Source organism: Cetorhinus maximus, chromosome 9, assembly GCF_964194155.1.
Source record: "Cetorhinus maximus chromosome 9, sCetMax3.hap1.1, whole genome shotgun sequence".
Lineage (NCBI taxonomy): Eukaryota > Metazoa > Chordata > Chondrichthyes > Lamniformes > Cetorhinidae > Cetorhinus > Cetorhinus maximus.
Genome location: NC_135887.1, coordinates 97,119,751 through 97,140,914, shown reverse-complemented (window position 1 = coordinate 97,140,914; position 21,164 = coordinate 97,119,751). Strand labels below are relative to the sequence as shown.

General features: G+C 43.2%; 1 protein-coding gene across 1 annotated transcript in view; it reads right to left on the bottom strand.

Annotated features, from left to right (window-relative positions):
- Positions 1 to 2,590: 2,590 nt before the first annotated feature.
- syt19 (synaptotagmin XIX) overlaps positions 2,591 to 21,164 on the bottom strand; it is a 76,081-nt gene continuing 57,507 nt past the window's right edge. Inside the window, exon 8 of the mRNA XM_078549150.1 lies at positions 2,591 to 3,524. Coding sequence (XP_078405276.1) covers positions 3,217 to 3,524 — 308 coding nt within the window. The 3' untranslated portion in view covers positions 2,591 to 3,216. The remainder of the gene's footprint in view (positions 3,525 to 21,164) is intronic.

Below are 21,164 nucleotides of genomic sequence, written 5' to 3'. Positions count from 1 at the left end.
ATGATTTGCATCCCAGAGTGTTAAAAGAGGTGGCTGTAGAGATAGTAGATGAATTGGTGGTCGTCTTGCAAAATTCTATAGATTCTGAAAAAGTTCCTGCAGATTGGAAGGTAGCAAATGTAACCCCACCGTTTAAGAAAGGAGGGAGTGAGAAAAGGGGAACTACAGACCTGTAAATCTGAGATCAGTAGCAGGGAAATGCTAGAATCTATTATAAAGGATGTGATAACTGAACACTTAGAAAATAATGGTAGGATTGGGCAGAGTCAACATGAATTTATTAAAGGTAAGTCATATTTGACAAACCTGTTGGAGTCTTTTGAGGATGTGACTAGCAGGATAGACAAGGGGGAACCAGTGGATGTGATGTATTTGGATTTTAAGAAGGCTTTCGGTAAGTCCCACACAAGAGGTTAGTAAACAAAATTAGACCACACAGGACTGAGGCTAATATACTGGCATGGGTTGAGAATTGGTTAACGGACAGAAAACAGAGTAAGAATAAATGGGTCATTCTCAGGTTGGCAGGCTGTGACTAGTGGGGTACCACAAGGATCAGTGCTTAGGCCCCAGCTATTCACAACTTATACCAATGGGCAGAATTTTTACCTCATCGGGCAGGCGGGCCCAGGAGCAGCCGTACAATGGACCATTGCCTGCAATCAGGCCCTGACCGCGATTTCATGCTGGCTGGTCAATTAACGGCCAGCCAGCATGAATAACGCGCTGAAACACTCAGCACTGTCTGGATGGGGAGGAGGAGAGGAGGGCAAGCGCAGAAGTCAGCACAGGCATGGGGGAACGTGCAGTGAAAGCTCCCTGAAGACAGAGAGCTGCCTCAGGGAGCTGAAGATTTCCAACATTCAAAATAAAGACTTTAAAATTAAGGTAAACATGTCCCCTCATGTCTGTCACATGAACAGGGACATGTTAAAAATGAGATTTAAAAAATGTTATTTTATTTTTAATTAACAATGGAAACCTCATCCCACCGGTGGATGAGGTTTCTTCAAAATTGCAAAGGCCGCTTGGCCTTTTCACCTGCCTGCCAACCATAAGGTTGAAAAATTTGATTTAATTAATTTATTAATGGGTTTAACAACCCTCTTAATTGTCGGCGGGCGCGCTGCCGACTCCCACATGTGCCCACCAACCAAAATATCGCACGAGTGTGCGATGATGTTGGGACACTTGCCTGACGTCATTGCGCGCTATTTCACGCTTGTGCGTGTCGGGTGCGGGCCCACACGCCGAGCTGAAAATCTAGCCCAATGATTTGGATGTGAGGACCAAATGTAACATTTTCAAGTTTGCTGGTGACTCAAAACTAGGTGCAAATGTGAGTTGTGAAGAGGATACAGAGAGGTTTCAAGGGATTTAGACCGGCTAAGTGAGTGGGCAAGAACATGGCAGATGGAATACCACATGGAAAATATGAAATTATCCACTTTGTTAGCAAAAACAGAAATGCAGAATATTTCTTAAATGGTGAGAGATTAGAAAGCGGTGATGTCCAAAGGGACCTGGGTGTCCTTGTTCATGAGTCACTGAAAGTTAGCAAGCAAGTGCAGCAAACAATTAAGAAGGCAAATGCTAGATTGGCCTTTATCACAAGAGGATTTGAGTATAGGAGTAAAGATATCTTGCTGCAATTGTATAGAGCCTTGGTGAGACCGCACTTTGGGTATTGTGTACAGTTTTGATCTCCTTACCTAGGGAGGGATATACTTGTCATAGAGTAATGCAATGAAGGTTAACCAGACTGATTCCTGGGGTGCTGGGATTGTCCTCTGAGGAGTGATTGAGGAAACTGGGCCTGTATTCTCTGGAGTTTAGAAGAATGAAAGATGATTTCCAAAGTATCAGAATATGAAGCAGGCCTGACTGATTTATGACTGAGATGAGGTGGAATTTCTTCACTCAAAGGGTATTGAATCTTTGGAATTTTGTATCCAAGAGTGCTGTGGAGGCTCAGTCATTAAGTATTTTCAAGACAGAGATCGATAGGTTTCTACATATTAAAGACATCAAGGATATGGGAATAGTGTGCAAAAGTGATATTGAGGTAGAAAATAAGCCATCATCTAATTCAATGTCCGAGCAGGCTCGAGGGGCTGAATGGTGGGCTCCTGCTCCTATTTGCTATGTTCCTAATGATCCATTCTGCAGCCCTAATTTGAGTCTTGCTCAAATATGATATTTGTGTGGCAGTGCTTTATGGGCCACAGGCCACTAAAGTGACAATGAAAGTTGGTCAAAGAATGCAGAAAACAGATGGCCTATGCATGTAGTAAACTAGGAGATGCAAATAGCCTGACTGGTCTCTTCATTGGACTGTGAAAATAATGGAAATTCAAGTCCAGAATTTAGAAGAAGCATCAACTCTGTTCAATTAAAACACCATTGCTGAAACCCAGGAGAAACCTCTTGGAGGTAAGTATATTTAACTGGTATTTGCTTTAATTGAATATAGCTGACTTTTGTAAGAGATTGTATTTCAACTACTTTCTGAACTTGTACTCTTCAACTGTGACGCATTTGATTCCTACAGTTTTTTTTAAATCTAGCTATTTGGCATTAAAAACTGTAAATTCAGTTTTGTGATTTGATTTCATAAATGTAAAATTACATCATTTTATGTTTTAAACTCAAATTTCTGATTTACTAAATGTTGTTCTTCAAACTCGATTGAGAACAGTTGTGAAAAGACTGGAGACACATTAATAACTGCTGAGCTGTCAATCAACCAGCGCCAATGGAAGCTTTTTCACTGCTGCTCAGCTGTGTAGTTTTTCTAGCTGGCCCAGCAAGTTCTAAAACTTCCAATAACCTAGAAAGAAAGTGGATCAAGCAATGGTTGAATAGGAATGATGGATTCCCTTCGTGCCATTATTATTTAAACATACGTGCTAACTCCCAGTCAACAGGCCTGGTGCTAGATTGTAGAATCACGAAATGTTCTTTATTTTATGATTCTGAATCAATCTTCTGATTCCATTTTATACATAATTTTCCTTTTATATTTTCCAAAGTTTTGTGAATATTTCAACTGAATTCAGTGTATGCTTTTGCAGAATTATACATTTTATCCAAAATAGAATTGAATTGGCTGGAAAAGAGAGAGTGCTCACTGTGCTTGAGGCATCTGCTGCCACATTACTGCTGTCTTCAAGAGATAATTAATGGTGATCGTAAGACAGATCCCAGAGGGTGTGCTTAGATTAAGAGTGGGTGCCACTTTGACACGGGTTGCCTTAAAGACTGCAGCATAGAGAGCCAATGATCATCCTCTTTGGATTTCTTGCTTCCCACATAGGCACGACCTAAGAGATGCCTTGCACTGCCCTTGGAGAGTGAAATTTCATACACAGAGGTAATAATCATGGACTGATTAATAACAGAATCTGACACAGTGAACAGAATAACTTCATTAAACACAGTTATTTCAGACTTCAGCTTTGCTGGTGTTTTCTGGTGCTTCACTTTGTGTTGATTGACATAGAAATCGACTCTTGTGTAAATACCTGAAAGGAAAAGAAGCAAACAAGGTCAAACTGAACTAACTGGAATTATGCCAGGCAACTGCAATCCCTGTAGACACAACCACAGCCTCACCACTGCTGGAGATGTAGTATGTATATTCTAATTTGATAATTCTGTAGGAATATTCTGTAGGACAGCAATGTAATGAATAATTTTCAGCAACCTTTTTTTTAAGCCTTAACGTTTCTGGTAGAATGATTTGCTATTTAGTTCAAAACAGTCTAATTCCCATGCCGCATCAAATTCAAATTACATACACAGGTACACAGGTAAAACAACTCACATCTGTATAGCGAAATGTCGCAAGCCCCTCACGGGAAGGTAATCATAGTCATGGCCATGGTATACATACCAAAACACACCAAACATTAGTATAGAGACACCCAGATGTCCACACATGCAAAAATGCATATGCACGTAAATAAAGAATATATCCAGATATACACACTATCACATGGTTATAAAAATGCACAATAACAAATAGATATGCACACATACATAACTCCATTTGCATACTTGCTGATACAATCATAAATACACACAAACTTACCAAGAAACAAATGTGCATAGATGCACACTGTCTTATAGATACAGGCTTGCTGTACTAGTGTGTTCTTTTAGACCTTAGTCATAATCAAACGCAATTGAGTATACGGCCAGAATTTTACGTCCTGTGGCTGGGCGCGCGATCGACCCGAATGGGCGTGAAATTGTGTGAAATGATGTCAGACGAGCGTCCCGATGTCATCGCGTGATATTTTGTTCAGCGGGCGCACGCAAAAATCGGAAGTGCGCCCGCCGACCAGTAAGTGCGCAATTAAGACCATTAACGTTCCAATTGTCTGCAATTTTTTGTGGCCCGTCCAACCTTACGGATGGCGGATGGGTCAATCCGCCAGGCAGGCTTTACATTTCTGGTGAAGCCTCATCCAAGGGCGGGATGAAATCTCTGTTAGGATTTAAAATAAAAAATATACATCTGGGGGCTATAGTTTTTATGAGGCCTGCTTTCAGGTTCTTGATTGTGCTGCAGGGACATTTTTTACAGTATTATTGGGCTTTATTTTCTTATTTGCAGGTCTGCAGCTCTCTGAGGCCTTTCAGCTGTCTGCCTTCAGGGAGCTCTCTCGAAGCGCTCACCCTTGCCTGTGGTGACGTCGGCGCTCGCCTTCTTCCTGTCCCCATCGGCAGTACTGAGCCTTTCTCTGGGCAGGTTTTGCGCTGGCTGGTCATTAATTAGCCAGCCAGCTTAAGATCATGGTCGGGGGCCGATCGTGAGCGGAAGCACATTTCGCTTTCGCTTCTGGGCCCATCAATTGCACGCGCCTGACAAGCACAAAATTCAGGCCTATTTCTTTAATCTTTTTTGCCTTTCATATTATATGGATCAATCCACACTGATGTAAATGTCTTAAACTTCAAGTTTGGTTTATTTCATACACGGGGACTTGTAGTAACTGAGCATTGTTCTCGTCACATAGGGTAACCAGGTAGATTGGTGTTTTTTTTTAAAAAGTCACGACTTATTATGTGCCTCCGATTAATATTTAGTCTGGGAACATTTTTTTAAAATCCCATGCATTATTTAAAAAGGCGCTAAATAAAATAAATCTTCAAAATAAATTGTTTCTAGCTAAAAATACAAGTTGCTCATATGTTTTCAGACAGTTATTTGTACTTCAGGGTAAATGGGCAGAGGTCAAAATTCAGGAAAGGGACACATGTGAAAATGTTTGTAGTGAATGATGTTAGGAACCTGTTTGCACTGAGTAACATGTAAACCACACATAAGTAACTAAGGAAGGACAATGATCCTGCGACAGTTCAAATCTTCAGAGTAAGCATAATTAACCACTCAGTCTACAAATAAATAATCTAATGTTCCTTTTCTTGTCATTCTGGGATTTTGACCAACTGATTTGGAGAAGGTTTTATTCTGGTTTCTGAAAACAATTATCCCACAATAGAAGGAGAAGTCACACAAGTACCTTGATCACATCTATTTTCTGAAATTTGCCGTCTTTAATCAAAGCGGAGAAGGATATTAAAATGCACTTCCTGTCATATTCTGAATGTAGATCTTCTATAGAAAAATAGTGAGCATAAACATCTGAGTTAAATTGAAATGGGAGATAATGGTATTTGGGTAAAGTCAATCCTCTTTTTATTAGACTTTAGCCAGGTTTTTCTGTAGTTTGTTTCCTTCACTAGCTGAATCTCAATTGTAATCAAAAGTAACTCATTCTACCTTAAAATGCTAGTTTGAGTACTGGTCCCAAAATAAATAGGCTGGGCTTTTCTGATTGAGGGTGACACATGGCACGTTTCCCTGGGGTCTAGGGTCACTCACAGCGGACTCCGGAGAGAAGGCGTTCAACAACTGCAAGGGGCCATTACTTTGGGCCTTAGGGTTATATGGAGCAGATGTAAGAGAAGGAGACAGATGAGAAAATCTTCTGGGAGCCTGGGCTCCCCTTCCCCTCCAACCTTTGCATGCAGCAGGCAGCAAGGGACTGCCAGCAGTGGTCCTGGAAGGACCAGCAGGGAGAAAAATCCAGAGAGTTGCCATCCCCATATCCCATTTTCTGGCTGTTTCTGTCACTATCCCACCAGAGGAGAGAGGAAAATCTAACTCTTTGTCCATTCTAGGCAATGGATTGAAGCAAGGGGTGCTATAATTTAGATATTCTCAAAGCTATTGATCTCGCAAGTCTCTTTATGCCACTAATAATTACGAACATATTTTCCTCTTCCTCTGCTCTAGCTGTGAAAATCAAGCTTATTGACCTTCACACTGTAGGGTTACATACAGCTCCTTCTTCCCCAATCAATTACTGTATCAGTATTACCTATTAAAACAGCTGCATATTTTAGAGTAGAAGAAATCAATCCACCAAAAAACACACACACACTGACATGCTCTTACACATACAGTACTTATACAGACACCAGGGGCCAGATTTTCAATAGCAGGCAGGGGCAGGAACGGGTGCAGGTAGGCTTTGAAAATTGCAGTCCCAGAGGACTCGGGATGCACTTGCAAAGAGATGGCAGGAGGGAGGGAGCGAAAAAAACATCAACACCTATTAATGGCCTCTTAATACACTTAAGGAGCTTGTAAGGGGCTGGCGCAGAGCGGAATGGAATTTTCAGTTTTTTTGGGTGAGCCCGACCAGTCGTGTGCACAGCTGTCAGGTTCACCATGGGGCCCACATAACTTTATCTGCAGTGGTCTCTTAAACAAATCTGCAGGGCCAACCAGCGCAGGCACGAGTGAGGGTCTTACCTTGTCATGCAAGGCCGTTGTCTGCCTCTTTGCACTTCCTAGGGGCCGCCTTGTTGAAATTGGCAAGGCAACATCAGTCTCCAACATGGCTTTCACCTGCCTTTCCAACTGGTGGCAGGCAGGAAGCTCCCATCTCCTGGAGGCGCTCGGTGCCTCATATTGGGTGTCAAGCTCGAGTCCTGGACAATTAGGCAATGTATATTTAGCAATCATGTCATAATAATGACACAATTTGGGCATAGAGACCTGGAATTCATCCATGTGTTGAGTTTCTGACCACAAATTGAAAATCGGCCCAGGTGTTGGGGATCTGATGCCCTGCTATTACATAAGAAAATGAAACAAATTCATCTCTGGACTATCAGAGATGCAGTATGGTCCAACAGACTAACCAGACTACAAGATTACCAGCTCATTAAAAACATACTGGAGAGTTGAGTCATCCAGTGTATTAGATACTGCCATTTCAGTTCTGGCAACCAGCTTCAAATCCAGACCAAACCCATAGAATGAAAACCTCCTCCATCAGCTGGCTATAAAGGTCCAGTTCCTAGCAGACATACAACAAAGCACAAACACACACAATTCAGGGCAAAATTGGCATTCTCACTCGGAGGGGTCACTGCGAGGAAAATGTCAGATTATTGGAGTAGAGGATAGAGCTGAGACATTTTTTAGAATTTAAGAAGGAGCCTTCCTCCGCATTTAACCATTTTACACCCAGCCAAGGGGGCATCAGGAGTCTCAAATAGAAAGTGTTCCATTCCTAGTTCTTGCATCCATCAACAAATATATCAAAGAATTAAACAAAAATCTATTAATGTAAATAAAAGATGCAGTTAACTCTCCTTGTTGATGTGACTTCAGACATAATTATCAACTTATCACTTTCCATGTGGGTGATAGGCTAGTGGTATACATACAGTGGGATACAAACATTTAATAAAGGAACAGGTTAAGCCAAAGCTAGGGTCGGGACTTTCCGTGCCCGCCGGTGTCGAGCGTGTTCGGTGGCGTGAGCGGACAATATGGTGTGATCAGTTTTACAATGGCGTGAAACCAGTTTGCGATCATCCACTCATGTTTCCAGCCATCGGACATCAGGAATCTCATTATAATGCATCTGCATATCATTATTAGGCTAGCCTGCCGGAATTGTCCCCACCAAAACCCACCCCCACCCCCCTTCCTCTTTCTGCACTAGATGGCCAACCTCTTCTGTGTAGCATTGGCACTGATCACCACTGCCATCGCCTCCCAAGCCTGTTTAGTCATGCTGCTGCCTATCCTATGGCCAGAGCGGGGGTAAAGGACATCGCGGCGGGCCTCCACAGTGTCCAAAAGACATTCCAGTGATGTGTCATTAACACGCGGGCTGCAGTCTTTTTGCCTTTCACGGATATCTTCCCTGCAGTAGTCCTGGGCTGGAAGCACTGAGATGTGTGCGTGTGCGTGAACTTTAAATATGGTGCTTGGCGTGATGAAGCGGCGAGGTGGTGGCGTGGCGGGCGAATGAGAACCCGCCCGCCATCGAAACAGCCTGCTTCCTGGGAATGCATAAGTAATGGGATGATACGGCGTGAAACCCCGCCATTGCAGCTGGTGGTCGTTTTACCCACCCGCTACCGCACTTAGTGCGATCTGGGACGATTCTGCCTGAAGATTACCAGAACTGGAAAAAGCTTCAGCATTTTCAGGCTGATCCAAATTTAACCAATTTATTGCACTTCAGTTTTTCTGTTTGGTTGTTGCTCATCCCTACTACCTGACAAAAGCACAAGTTCCTCAAAAGCACAAATTCCTCAATATTTTCCAAGATGCTGTTCAACCCTATTTGTGGTTGTTACTATAATGAACATCTGAATAGAGTCTGAAATCTGTTTCACAGCCAACACAAACTCCCACCTCCCAGTTCCATAACATTTGAATGGTACAGTCTGCTGAACAACATTTTTATTTTAACAAATCCCACTTAATCAAACCCTATTAACCTTTGGAATATATCTTCCAGATGTCTATGAAACTGATATTGAAAAGGGGTATGTGGTTATAATTCCCATGCTGTGTAGGATCTTTGTCTTGTTTATTTGGGAGTGAAATAATTGGCTGAGTAAATGTAAGTGGAACTAATTATTTAGGCTGAATTTCCTTGTGTACCTTCAGATGACTGGATGCTGAGAGAGTATTAAGCGCATCATAAAATACCACAGTCCGTCGGCTCAGGGAGAAGGGGGCCTTGAGAGTATACTGTAATTGTTTACTAGATTTCCAAAGCTGAAATTATGTTCTTGCATCTACTTGTATTCAGGTAGGATGTTATATTTGTCTCCAAATGCAGGAGATACTTTGGTTCTTCAGATTGATACAATTTCCTGAGAATTCAATTCTCTCATGGACTTGCCCTCTGCATAGGAATTAACCTTCATTTTCACAAACTTCCCCAGAAGCAAGATTCCTACCTAATTGCCTTGTGTAGTCTCTTGCCTCAATATAGTATGAATTGTGAATTGGTGATAATTATTGTATTTAGGTTATACTAGTTGATTTCTCATAGCATTGCATATGGAGAAATCGAGAAAAATATTGGCTTGGACTAGTTTGGTGCCTTTGTCTATTAATTTTAAGAATAGTAAGGAAATGTTAAACCTCCAATTTGAATAAAATTAAACTTCTCCACATTGAAAATGTAAATAGGTAGATCATTTTAAATTCTCTCTTTGTTATGTTGTACAAATGAAATATTTTAAAAAGCTTGCCACAACTAGACCAGTATTTAGAATGTATTTAGTATTTAGAAATACCATCCAACTTTAGAATTGAGCTGCTTTCTAATGTTACCCATGGTTATACAATTATTTCCACTGGTTGGCTGTTCTTACAGACTAATTAAAGCACTCATAAATTTTCATTGTGCAAAGCAACATTCAAGATAAACATGTTTATGTTTAAATTTGGATTTTGGTTTCAATTCATTTATAAAATATTTTAAAAATTAATTTTGGACTTTGTTCAGGTGAGGGACATGCCAGGGGTGAGGATTCAGGTACAGTAGCTACACAGCAAAGCTCCCTCCTCCTTGTCTTAGCCTCAAATTTAGCAGAGGGTCTCTACTACATCACTGTGACATGCTCCAATCCCCACCTAGTTAGAAAAAAGAGACATAACGAAACTTTTCATCTTGCACTCATCAGGACACTTCACACAAATACCAACGAAAAGAACAATTTATACTGTACGAGAAGAGAATGCTGATTGGTTGGCAAGTGGACTCTGGTTGGTTGAGCTGATGCCATGGAGGATGCACCAATTGATGGTGACTGACAGTTAACTGCCATGCATTATTTGAAATTTAAACCAGGCAGCTTGACTCTGATCGATCAAGGCATTGCCCTGAGGAATGAGTCAGCGAATGGTTGTCACTTATTTTGTTTATCTGAAACAGGTGCAATGTGTGTACATGTTCATTCTGTCTGCAAAGAACAGGGCCTGTGTTTTAATATATGTAGCTTCAAGTACACACAAATGTGCCACACTGCGAGCCTGACTGACAATCTTAAATTGGTTGTCGGCGTACTTTTTAGCACACTGAGGATTATTTAGCAAATGTTATCCAATCGTGGAATCACACCTAATGTTGGACACTGTACTTTGAGTTTTGCAAGCATGGGCTGAACAGCGGCAGGGACATGCTGTTTGATATGATCTGGCTGTCTTTGAGATGTAAAGCTTACATACCTAGTATCACACTGGCACTGAAATTCATATGCCACATTACTCATTTGTGTGATAGGCAGAATGTCTTTCTGGACGGCAGCATCCTGTGAATGGTGAATAACACACATTTTGCTATGCATATAATAGCAGCTTTTAATATATATAAAATATATAATATAATCCCTATACACCCTATATTATCTATGATCGGTTCTATACAACATGAATTGGCCAAATGGTTGGGCGAATTGTTACAACCAGCTTTTAGCAAGTTTTCCACATACGATGAAGGATTCCTTCACATTTGCGAAGGCCATACAAGACTTACATATCGATAACAATGCTGTTTCCATGTGCTTATTTGACATTGCTAGCCAATTCACCAATGTTTCACTTTAGGAAGCCACAGATATTCACACTGCAGCACTATATCATGGTGATCTATAACCACCACAATTGTGTGAATCACTATTCATTGAACTTATGAACTTGGCAACTCGCGCAGTTGAGTTCAGTTTTAATGACGCTATGTATGCCCAAATAGGTGGTGTTGCCATGGGATCCCTTCTAGACCCAGCTCTCGCAAACATTTTTGCTGGGTTCCCTGAGAAACGTATCTTTGATGGAATGACACATAACCCCTACCCCTCGCATATTTCCGATATGTGGTTGATACATTTGCTATATTTAAATCTGCAGCTGCATGTAATAATTTCCTTACATCTTAATGGGCTCCATCCTTTGCTCAAATTCACCTTTTAAATAAAGCATTAAAATGAATTCCCCTTCCTCAACGTACTAGTTGAGAAACATGCCAGGGGGTTCTCTACCATGGTCTACCGCAAGCCTACCTTCGCTGGTCAATACAATCTTACAGTGTATCGCGCAAACTCACGAATGGGCCTAAGGCCATCACTTTCGGCCCTGAAAAGTGCCCAGTCTACCTCAAATTACCCTGGAAGGGTAAGGTATCTCAAAAATTTGAGCAAAAGGTGAAACCAGCTGTTTCACGCTGCTACTACGCAGTAGCAACACAAGTGGTACTCACCACTAACAAGATGTTGCTGTCGAGGCTAAAAGACATTCTGCCTATCACACAAATGAGTAATGTGGCATATGAATTTCAGTGCCAAGGTGATGCTAGGTATGTAGGCTGTACGCCTCAAAGACTGGCGGATCATATCAAACAGCATGTCTCAGCTGCTGTTTGTAATGGGCAAGTTACAGGCAGCATCAAACCAGCCCTAGCTTGCAAAACTCAAAGCACAGTGTCCAACATTAGATGTGATTCTGCGATTGGACAACATTTGTTAAATAATCTTCAATGTGCTAAGAATTACGCTGTCAACCAATTTAAGATTGCCAGTCAGGCTCACAGTGTGGTGCATTTGCGTGTACTGGAGGCTACATATACTAATACAGGGGGCCCTGTTCTTTGCAGTGAGAAAGAATATGTACATGCATTGTGGCTGTTTCAGCTAAACAAAATAATTGACAGCCATTCGCTGACTCATTCCTGAGGGCCATGCTTTGATCTACCAGGGTCAAACTGCCTGGTTTAAATTTCAAATAATGCATGGCAGTTAACTGTCAGGCACCATCAATTGGTGCATTCTCCATGTAACGCCACTACCAATCAGAGCCCACTTGCCAACAAATCAGCACTCTCTTTTCATATGCTATAAATTGTTGTTTTCCCCTTATATTGGTATTCTTGCCAAGATGAGTGCAGGACCAAAATCTTAGACATGTCTCTTTTTTTCAGCAACACTCAAGTTCTGTACTACCAAATGACTACAGTCAACAGTGCACAGTTTATCAACTTATCAATTTTTCCCAGGTTTGGAGGGAAGGGGGCTGAGAAATAAGCTGAAAATGGCTCCCCAACGCTGTCCTGTATGTGGGCGAGTTTGCCAGCAACAGGCTGCCATGGGAAATAACAAACTGCCCCATGAACGTGGGCAGCTAATTAGACCAAATAAGGCCTCAATTAGCATTTTCCCGATGCTGGACCGCACCCCCGCTCCCCTGCTGAGTTGAGTCCGGCGGCTGGCAGTAACTTGGAGGCAGCGTCCCGGTGGCAGGCCGGAAGGTCATTGATGCCTCCCTCACTTTCTTTTTTTTGATTCATTCACAGGATGTGGGCTTTGCTGGCTAGGCTAGCATTTATTGCCCATCCCTAGTTGCCCTTGAGAAGGTGGTGATGAGCTGCCTTCTTGAACTGCTGCAGTCCATGTGGTATAGGTGTCCACAGTGCTCTTAGGAAGGGAGTTCCAGGATTTTGACCCAGTGACAGTGAAGGAACAGCAATATATTTCCAAGTCAGGATGGTGATTGACTTGGAGGGGCACTTCCAGGTGGTGGTGTTCCCATCTATCTGCTGCCCTTGTCCTTCTAGATGGTAGTGGTTGTGGGTTTGGAAGGTACTATCTAAGGAGCCTTGGTGAATTCCTGCAGTGCATCTTATAGATGGTACACACTGCTGCCACTGTGCATCGGTGGTGGAGGGTGTGAATGTTTGTGGGTGTGGTGCCAATCAAGTGGGCTGCTTTATCCTGGGCAATGTCCAGCTTCTTGAGTGTTGTGGGAGCTGCACTCATCCAGGCAAGTGGGGAATATTCCATCACACTCCTGAATTGTGCCTTGTAGATGGTAGACAGGCTTTGGGGAGTCAGGAGGTGAGTTACTCATCGCAGGATTCCTAGCCTCTGACCTTCTCTTATAGCCACAGTATTTATATGGCTAGTCCAGTTCAGTTTCTGATCAATGGTAACCTCCAGGATGTTGATAGTGGGGGATTCAGTGATGGTAATGCCATTGAACATCAAGGGGCGATGGTTGAATTCTCTTTTGTTGGAGATGGTCATTGCCTGACACTTGTGTGGCAGGAATATTACTTGCCACTTGTCAGCCCAAGCCTGGATATTGTCCAGGTCATTTGGACATGGAGTGCTTCAGTGTCTGAGGATGGTGCTGAATATTGTACAATCATCAGCAAATATCTCCACTTCTGATCTTATGATGGAAGGAAGGTTGTTGATGAAGCAGCTGAAGATGGCTGGGCCGAGGACACTAACCTGAGGAACTCCTGCAGTGATGTCCTGGAGCTGAGATGACTGACTGCAACAACCACAACCATTTTCCTTTGTGCTAGGTGTGACTTCAACCAGTGGAGAGTTTTTACCCTGATTCCCATTGACTCCATCCTAGCCCATTTGCTAGGGCTCCTTGATGCCACACTCTGTCAAATGCAGCCTTGATGTCAAGGGCAGTCACTCTCACCTCACTCCGGGAGTTCAGCTCTTTTGTCCATGTTTGAACCAAAGATTTAATGAGGTCAGCAGCTGAGTGGACCTGGTGGGACCCAAACTGGATGTCAATGATCAGGTTATTGCTAAGAAAATGCCACTTGATAGCACTGCTGATGACCACTTCCATTACTTTACTGATGATCAAGAGTAGACTGATGGCGGGGTAATTGGTAGGGTTGGAATGGTCCTGCTTTTTGTGTACAGGACATACCTGGGCAATTTTCCACATGGCCAGGTAGATGCCAGTGTTGTAGCTGTACTGGAACAGCATGGCTCAGGGCGTGGCAAGTTCTGCAGCACAAGTCCTCAGTACTATTGCCAGAATATTGTCAGGGCCCATCGCCTTTGCAGTATCTAGCGCCTTCAGCTGTTTCTTGATATCACATGGAGTGAATCGAATTGGCTGAAGGCTGGCATCTGTGATGTTGGGGACCTCCGGAGGAGGCTGAGTTGGATCATCCACTCGGCACTTCTGGCAGAAGATAGTTGCAATTGCTTCTGCCTTATCTTTTGCAATGCTGTGCTGGGCTGCTCCATCATTGAGGATGGGGATATTTGTGGAGCCTCCTCCTCTAGTGAGTTGTTTAATTATCCACCACCATTCATGAATGGGTGTGGCAGGACTGCAGAGCTTAGATCTGATCCATTGGTTGTGGGATCGTTTAGCCCTGTCTATCACTTGCTGCTTGTGCCGTTTGGCAAGCAAGTTGTCCTGTGTTATAGCTTCATCAGGTTGACACCTCACTTTTAGGTATGGCTGATGCTGCACCTGGCATGTCCTCCTGCACTCTTCATTGAACCAGGGTTGATCGCCTGGCTTGATGGTTATGGTAGAGTGGGGGATATGCCAGGCCATGAGGTTACAGATTGTGTTCGAGTACAATTCTGCTGCTGCTGATGGCCCACAGTGCCTCATGAATGTCCAGTCTTTAGTTGCCAGGTCTGTTTGAATTTAGCGTGGTGGTAGTGCCACACAACACGATGGAGACTTTGTCTCCACAACAACTGTGTGGTGGTCACTCCTACCAATACTATCATGGACAGATGCATCTGCAGCAGGGTTGGTGAGGATGGGCTCAAGTATGTTTTTCTTCTTGTTGGTTCCCTCACCACCTGCTGCAGACCCAGTCTAGCAGCTATGTCCTTTAGGACTCGGCCACTCGGTCAGTAGTGGTGCTACTGAGTCACTCTTGGTGATGGACATTGAAGTCCCCCACCCAGAGTACATTCTGCGCCAATGTCACCCTCAGTCCTTCCTCCAAGTGGTGTTCAACATGGAGGAGCACTGATTCATCAGTTGAGAGAGGGCATTACGTGGTTTCCTTGCCCATGTTTGACCTGATGCCATGAGACTTCAGGTCTGGAGCTGATGTTGAGGACTCCCAGGGCAACTCCCTCCCGATTGTATACCACTGTGCCGCCACCTCTGCTGGGTCTGTCCTGACGGTGAGGCAGGACATGCTCGGGAATGGTGATGGTGGTGTCTGGGACATTATCTGTAAGGTATGATTCCATGAGGATGACTACATCAGGCTGTTGCTTGACTAGTCACAATTTTGACACTAGCCCCCAGATGTTAGTAAGGAGGACTTTGCAGGGTCGACAGGGCTGAGATTGCCATTGTTGTTTCTGGTGCCTAGGCCGATGCCGGGTGGTCCGTCTGGTTTCATTCCTTTTTTGTGACTTTATAGTGATTTGTTACGACTGAGTGGCTTGCTAGGCCATTTCAGAGTGCATTTAGGAGTCAACCAATTGCTGTGGTTCTGGAGTCATGTGTAGGCCAGACTAGGTAAAGACAACGGATGTCCTTCCCTAAAGGGCATTAGTGAACCAGATGAGTTTTTACAACAATCGACAATGGTTCCATGGTCATCACTAGACTTTTAATTCCAGATTTTTTTATTGAATTCAAATTCCACCATCTGCCTGGGTCTCTGGATTACTGGTCCAGCGATAATACCACTACGCCACCGCCTGATCCAATAAGCGAGCAACCAATGTGAAAAGCCACAGTTGCGGCCAAAGCCATTCCAGATGCAGCTTCCCCTCCACTCTGATTTGAAATTTCAGCAGACTTCTGAGAGCAGCTTCATTTTGAAGTGCCCTTATCCTCGCCTCTCTGCCTCAGTAGTGTCCTCCTCTCCCAGTGGGACTGCTGGCTGTCCAGTGCTGCAGGCTATGTCATTGGGTCTCCTGCCACAGGAGCCTGCCCGCCTACCTTAATTGGTTGGCCAATGCAGAGCTGTCCAAATAGGAAGCTGCCTCTTGTAAAGTTGTTCAGCAGGAATCATTCCATGGAGGTGGGCAGCCAATTAGACCAATTAAGGCACCACTTAGGGCATTTTCCAATGCTGAAAACATTTTCCTGGTGTCAGACGACAGCAAGTGGAAAGTGGGATGGTCACTGGTGCCCCTTATATTATATCCTGTGAAAATACTGGTTAAGAAGTAATGGATCGATCCTTTTGCCTTTGGCACTGAGTGACTTCAACCTTCCTATACATTCCCTGGGTCTCTTTTCTGATTACCTCTCTGCCCTCATCTAACCTCACCCACACCATTAACTAACTACCCTCTCGGGGTAGTCAGACTTGCAAGTAGTTTGAAGAGTCATGGTGATTGGGTGACAAAACAAGCATAAGTTACATGAGGCAAAGGAAGCCTTTCCCTTTAGCTGCTATCGAATTGCAGCTGCAGATTTCTTTTTATTTGTTCACGGATATGGTGGGTAGCTGACAAGGTCAGTACTTACGACTGATCCCTAACTGTTCCCAAGAAGGTAGTAGTGAGCTACCTTCTTGGCCACTGCAGTACATTTGATATAGGTACACTCACCATGCTGTTTGGAAGGGAGTTCCAGGATTTTGAACCGGCGACAGTGAAGAAAAAGTGATATATTTTCAAGTCAGGATGGTAGGTGACTTGGAGGGAAACTTGCAGGTCATGGTTTTCTCAAGCTGCTCTATTTCTTCTGAGTATTAGAGGTCGCAGGTCTGGGAGGTGCTGTTGAAGGAGGCTTGGTGAATTGTTGCAGTGCACCTTCAAGGTGGTGGGACGTGGGCATCACTGGCTAAGCCAGCATTTATTGCCCATCCCTAATTGCGCTTGAGAAGGTGATGGTGAGCTGCCTTCTTGAACTGCTGCAGTTCATGTGGCTGGTCCAGTTCAGTTTCTGGTCAATGGTAACCCACAGGATGTTGATAGTGGTGGAATTCAGCAATGGTTATGCTATTAAATGTCAAAGGGACATTTAGAGTTAGAGTTTTTTTGGAGATGGTCATTGCCTGGTACTTGTGTGGCACGAATGTTACTTGCCACATATCAGCCCAAGCCTATATATTGTCCAGGTCTTGCTGCATTTGGACATGGACTGCTTCAGTATCTGCAGAGTAGCGAATGCTGCTGGACATTGTGCAATCATCAGTGAACATCCCGACTTCTGACCTTGTGTTAGAGGGAAGGTCATTGATGAAACAGCTGAAGATGGTTGGGCCAAGGCACTACCCTGAGAACTCCTGCAGTAATGTTCTGGGACTGAGGTGGTTGACCTCGAATAACCACAACCATCTTCCTTTCTGCTAGATATGACTCCAACCAGTAGACAGTTTTGCCCTGATTACCATTGACCAGTTTTCCTAGGCCTCCTTGATGCCATGTGTCATAATCATCTAGTTTCATGGTTCATATTAATAATTTCGAGGTAACTTTTAGTTTGAGGAAGATTAAATTTGTGCGGGTAAGATATTTAAAATGCTGGACTTTAGAAATTGCCAGAACATCTCAAGTAGTGACAATTCAAAGGGTGACCTGTGTTTATTTAATAAGTTCAGAGTAAAATGATCGACGATGGAAGGGCAGTGAATGTTATATGCATGGATTTCAGTAAGACCTTTGACAAGGTCCATCATGGCAGACTGGTACAGAAGGTAAAGTCACACAGGATCAGAGGTGAGCTGGCAAGATGGATACAGAATTGGCTTGGTCATAGAAGACAGAGGGTAGCAGTGGAAGGGTGCTTTTCTGAATGGAGAGCTGTGGCTAGTGGAGTTCCGCAGGGATCAGTGCTGGGACCTTTGCTGTTTGTAGTATACATAAATGATTTGGAGGAAAATGTAACTGGGCTAATTAGTAAGTTTGCAGACAACACTAAGGTTGGAGGAGTTGCAGATAGTGAAGAGTATTGTCAAAGGATACAACGGGATATAGATCGGTTGGAGACTTGGGCGGAGAAATGGCAGATGGAGTTTAATCCGGACAAATGCGAGGTAATGCATTTTGGAAGGTCTAATACAAGCAGGAATTATACAGTAAATGGCAGAACCCTTAAGTGCATCGACGGGCAGAGGGTTCTGGGTGTACAGGTCCACAGGTCACTGAAAGTGGCAACGCAGATGGATAAAGTAGTCAGGAAGGCATATGGCATGCTTGCCTTCATTGGCAGGGGTATTGAGTATAAAAGCTGGGAAGTCATGCTGCAGCTGTATAGAACCTTGGTTAGGCCACACTTGGAATATTGCGTGCAATTCTGGTCGCCACATTACCAGAAGGATATGGAGGCATTGGAGAGGGTGCAGAGGAGGTTCACCAGGATGCTGCCTGGTCTGGAGGTTATTAGCTATGAGGAGAGGTTGGAGAAATTCGGATTGTTCTCACTAGAGCGACGGAGATTGAGGGGCGACTTGATAGAAGTTTACAAAATTATGAGTGGCATGGACAGAGTAGATAGTCAGAAGCTTTTTCCCAGGGTGGAAGAGTCAATTACTAGGGGACATAGATTTAAGGTGAGAGGAGAAAACTATAGAGGAGATGTGCGGGGCGAGTTTTTTACGCAAAGGGTAGTGAGTGTTTGGAATTCGCTGCCAGAGGAGGTGGTGGAAGCAGGTACGATAGTGGTGTTTAAGAGGCAGCTTGACAAATACATGAACAGGATGGGAATAGAGGGATACGGACCCTGGAAGTGCAAAATGTTTTAGTTGATGGGTAATATGATCGGCACAGTCTTGGAGGGCCGAAGGGCCTGTTCCTGTGCTGTACTTCTCTTTGTTCTCTTTGTTCTTTGTTCTAAAAGAGAGCCATAAAAATGGCAGATGGCCTTCATTTAGCTGGAGAACTGCAGTCAGTTTAAGTCTGAAGAGAATTGCCTTGACTTCATTAAAGATATAAATATGGGTCCCAGAATCAAAAGGTTTGGTTTTGAAGGTAAAAGATAATTTGTTTACAATTCTGTTTGGAACATCCCTAGTGTGCCAAGATGCCATGGAGGTGGGCTGTGGGGTTTAGGAAAGTTTGTTTAATTTATCTGTGTCTATTTGCTGACAGAAGCAAGCAGTTCAGTTTGGGAACAGAGAGAGATAGTTGTAGCTCTCTGAGTCTCGGATAAAAAAGATAAATTTTAGCCAGGCCTGTACCTTAAACAAAGAAAATTCTGACTTTATTGTTTACTGCACAGAATATGGTTGGGAGCTGGAGCTTAATTTGGAGACAGAGTTTGTGAAGCAAAAGAGGCTGGAGGATTTGCCTAGCTTGGAGCTAGAGGAAGAAATCTACAGTAACTCTCACAGAAAACAAACAGTTCAGCTTAGAGCAGCCAGAAAGTTTTGAATTTTGAGCTGGAAACAACCATGCTCATGTCTAAGCCCCAAGTTCAAAAGGCAAAGGAAAAGAAATTTGCCAAGAGGGGTGGGAGAGCTTTGGATCAGGGGAATAGAGCTATTAGAAACCATGGATGTTTCTAATTTTCTGTTAAATTCACTGTACAGGAATTGAAAGTGAAGTTCAGGCTTAAGATGAAAAGTCCTGGATCTTACATGGGAGCTGTGGAAAAGTTTAGAGTTAGTCCCAAGAAAGTGAATAACCTTCAAGAACCTGATAAGTAGCCGAAGACTTTTTGGGGGAAGTCATGAGGAAAAAGGGGAGGTTGAGTTGAAATGGTTAGTCTAAATTATATATAATTGTTTCATTATGCTTTTTGATGTAAAGACAATGTTTATTTAGTAGTATTTGCTTTCCTTGTTTCTTGTACAGTAACATTCATCTGTTTTAAACCATGAAATCTTGTTATGTAATCTCTTTCAGTTGATCACTGGGTGTTCAAATTTCTCTTTAAACGTTAATGTTTCTATGGGGATAATATCACAACAGTGTCCTCAGGCTGAGATGATTAGCCTTCAACAATCAAAACCAATTTCCTTCGTGATAGGTATTACTCCAGCCAGTGGAGAATTTTCCCTGATTTCCATTGACTTCAATTTGTTTACTAGGACTGTTATACTCAGTCAAATGCTGCCTTAATGTCAAAGGCACTCACTTACACCTCACCTCTGGAATCCAGCTCTTCTGTCCATATTTGGACCAAGGCTGTGATAAGGTCTGGAGCTGAGTAGCCCTGGCCGAACCCAAATTGAGCAAACCAGTGAGTTGGTTATTGCTGAGTACCTGCTACTTGATAGCACTGCTCTTACACCTTCCATCACTTTGCTGATGATTGAGAGTAGACTAATGAGAAGTTTGTTGGTTGTATTGGCTATGTCCTGCTTTTTGCGGATAGGACATACTTGGGCAATTTTCCACTTTGTTGGGTAGAAGCTATACTGGAACAGCTTGGTGAGGTTGCAGCTAGTTCTGGATTACATCTTTAGCACTACTTCAGAATCATAGAAACGTTACAGTACAGAAGGAGGCCATTAAGCCCATTGCATCTGTGCCAGCTCTCTGCAAGTGCAGCTCAGTTAGTCCCACTGTCCCATCTGTTCCCTGTAGCCTTGCAGATTTTTTCTCTTCAGATTCTTATCCAATTCCCTTTGAAATCCACAACTGAATCTGCAGTATTATGGTGTTCAGGGCTGAAAGGGTTCATGTGTGACACTGGAGAAACAGTACAGCCCACATGATGATGTAAGAGAGAGACACATGATCAAGAGTTGAGAGGGAGAAACCTCGTGGCTTAGACTGAGTAAACATCTGCAGTCTTGTATATCTGTATAGAGTTATAGATGCATATAGGTGGAGGCAGCCGTGAAGAATCTTGAAATCTCTGAAAATATCTGTATGTAGTAATATATAATGAAATAATAATAAACCAGTTATTTCATATAATGATAACCAGTTATTTCATATATTTCATATAATAAACCAGTTATTGTTCAGACATCTATGTCTCTGCAATCGTTCCTTAGCCAGTCACAACCAACACACAACAGAATCTACCTCCACCCCACTTTCTTAACCACTCGCTGCATGTCACCATTGGTTCTTTTGCCAATTACCTTAAACTGGTGTCCTCTGGCTCAACCCTTCTGTCAATGGGAACA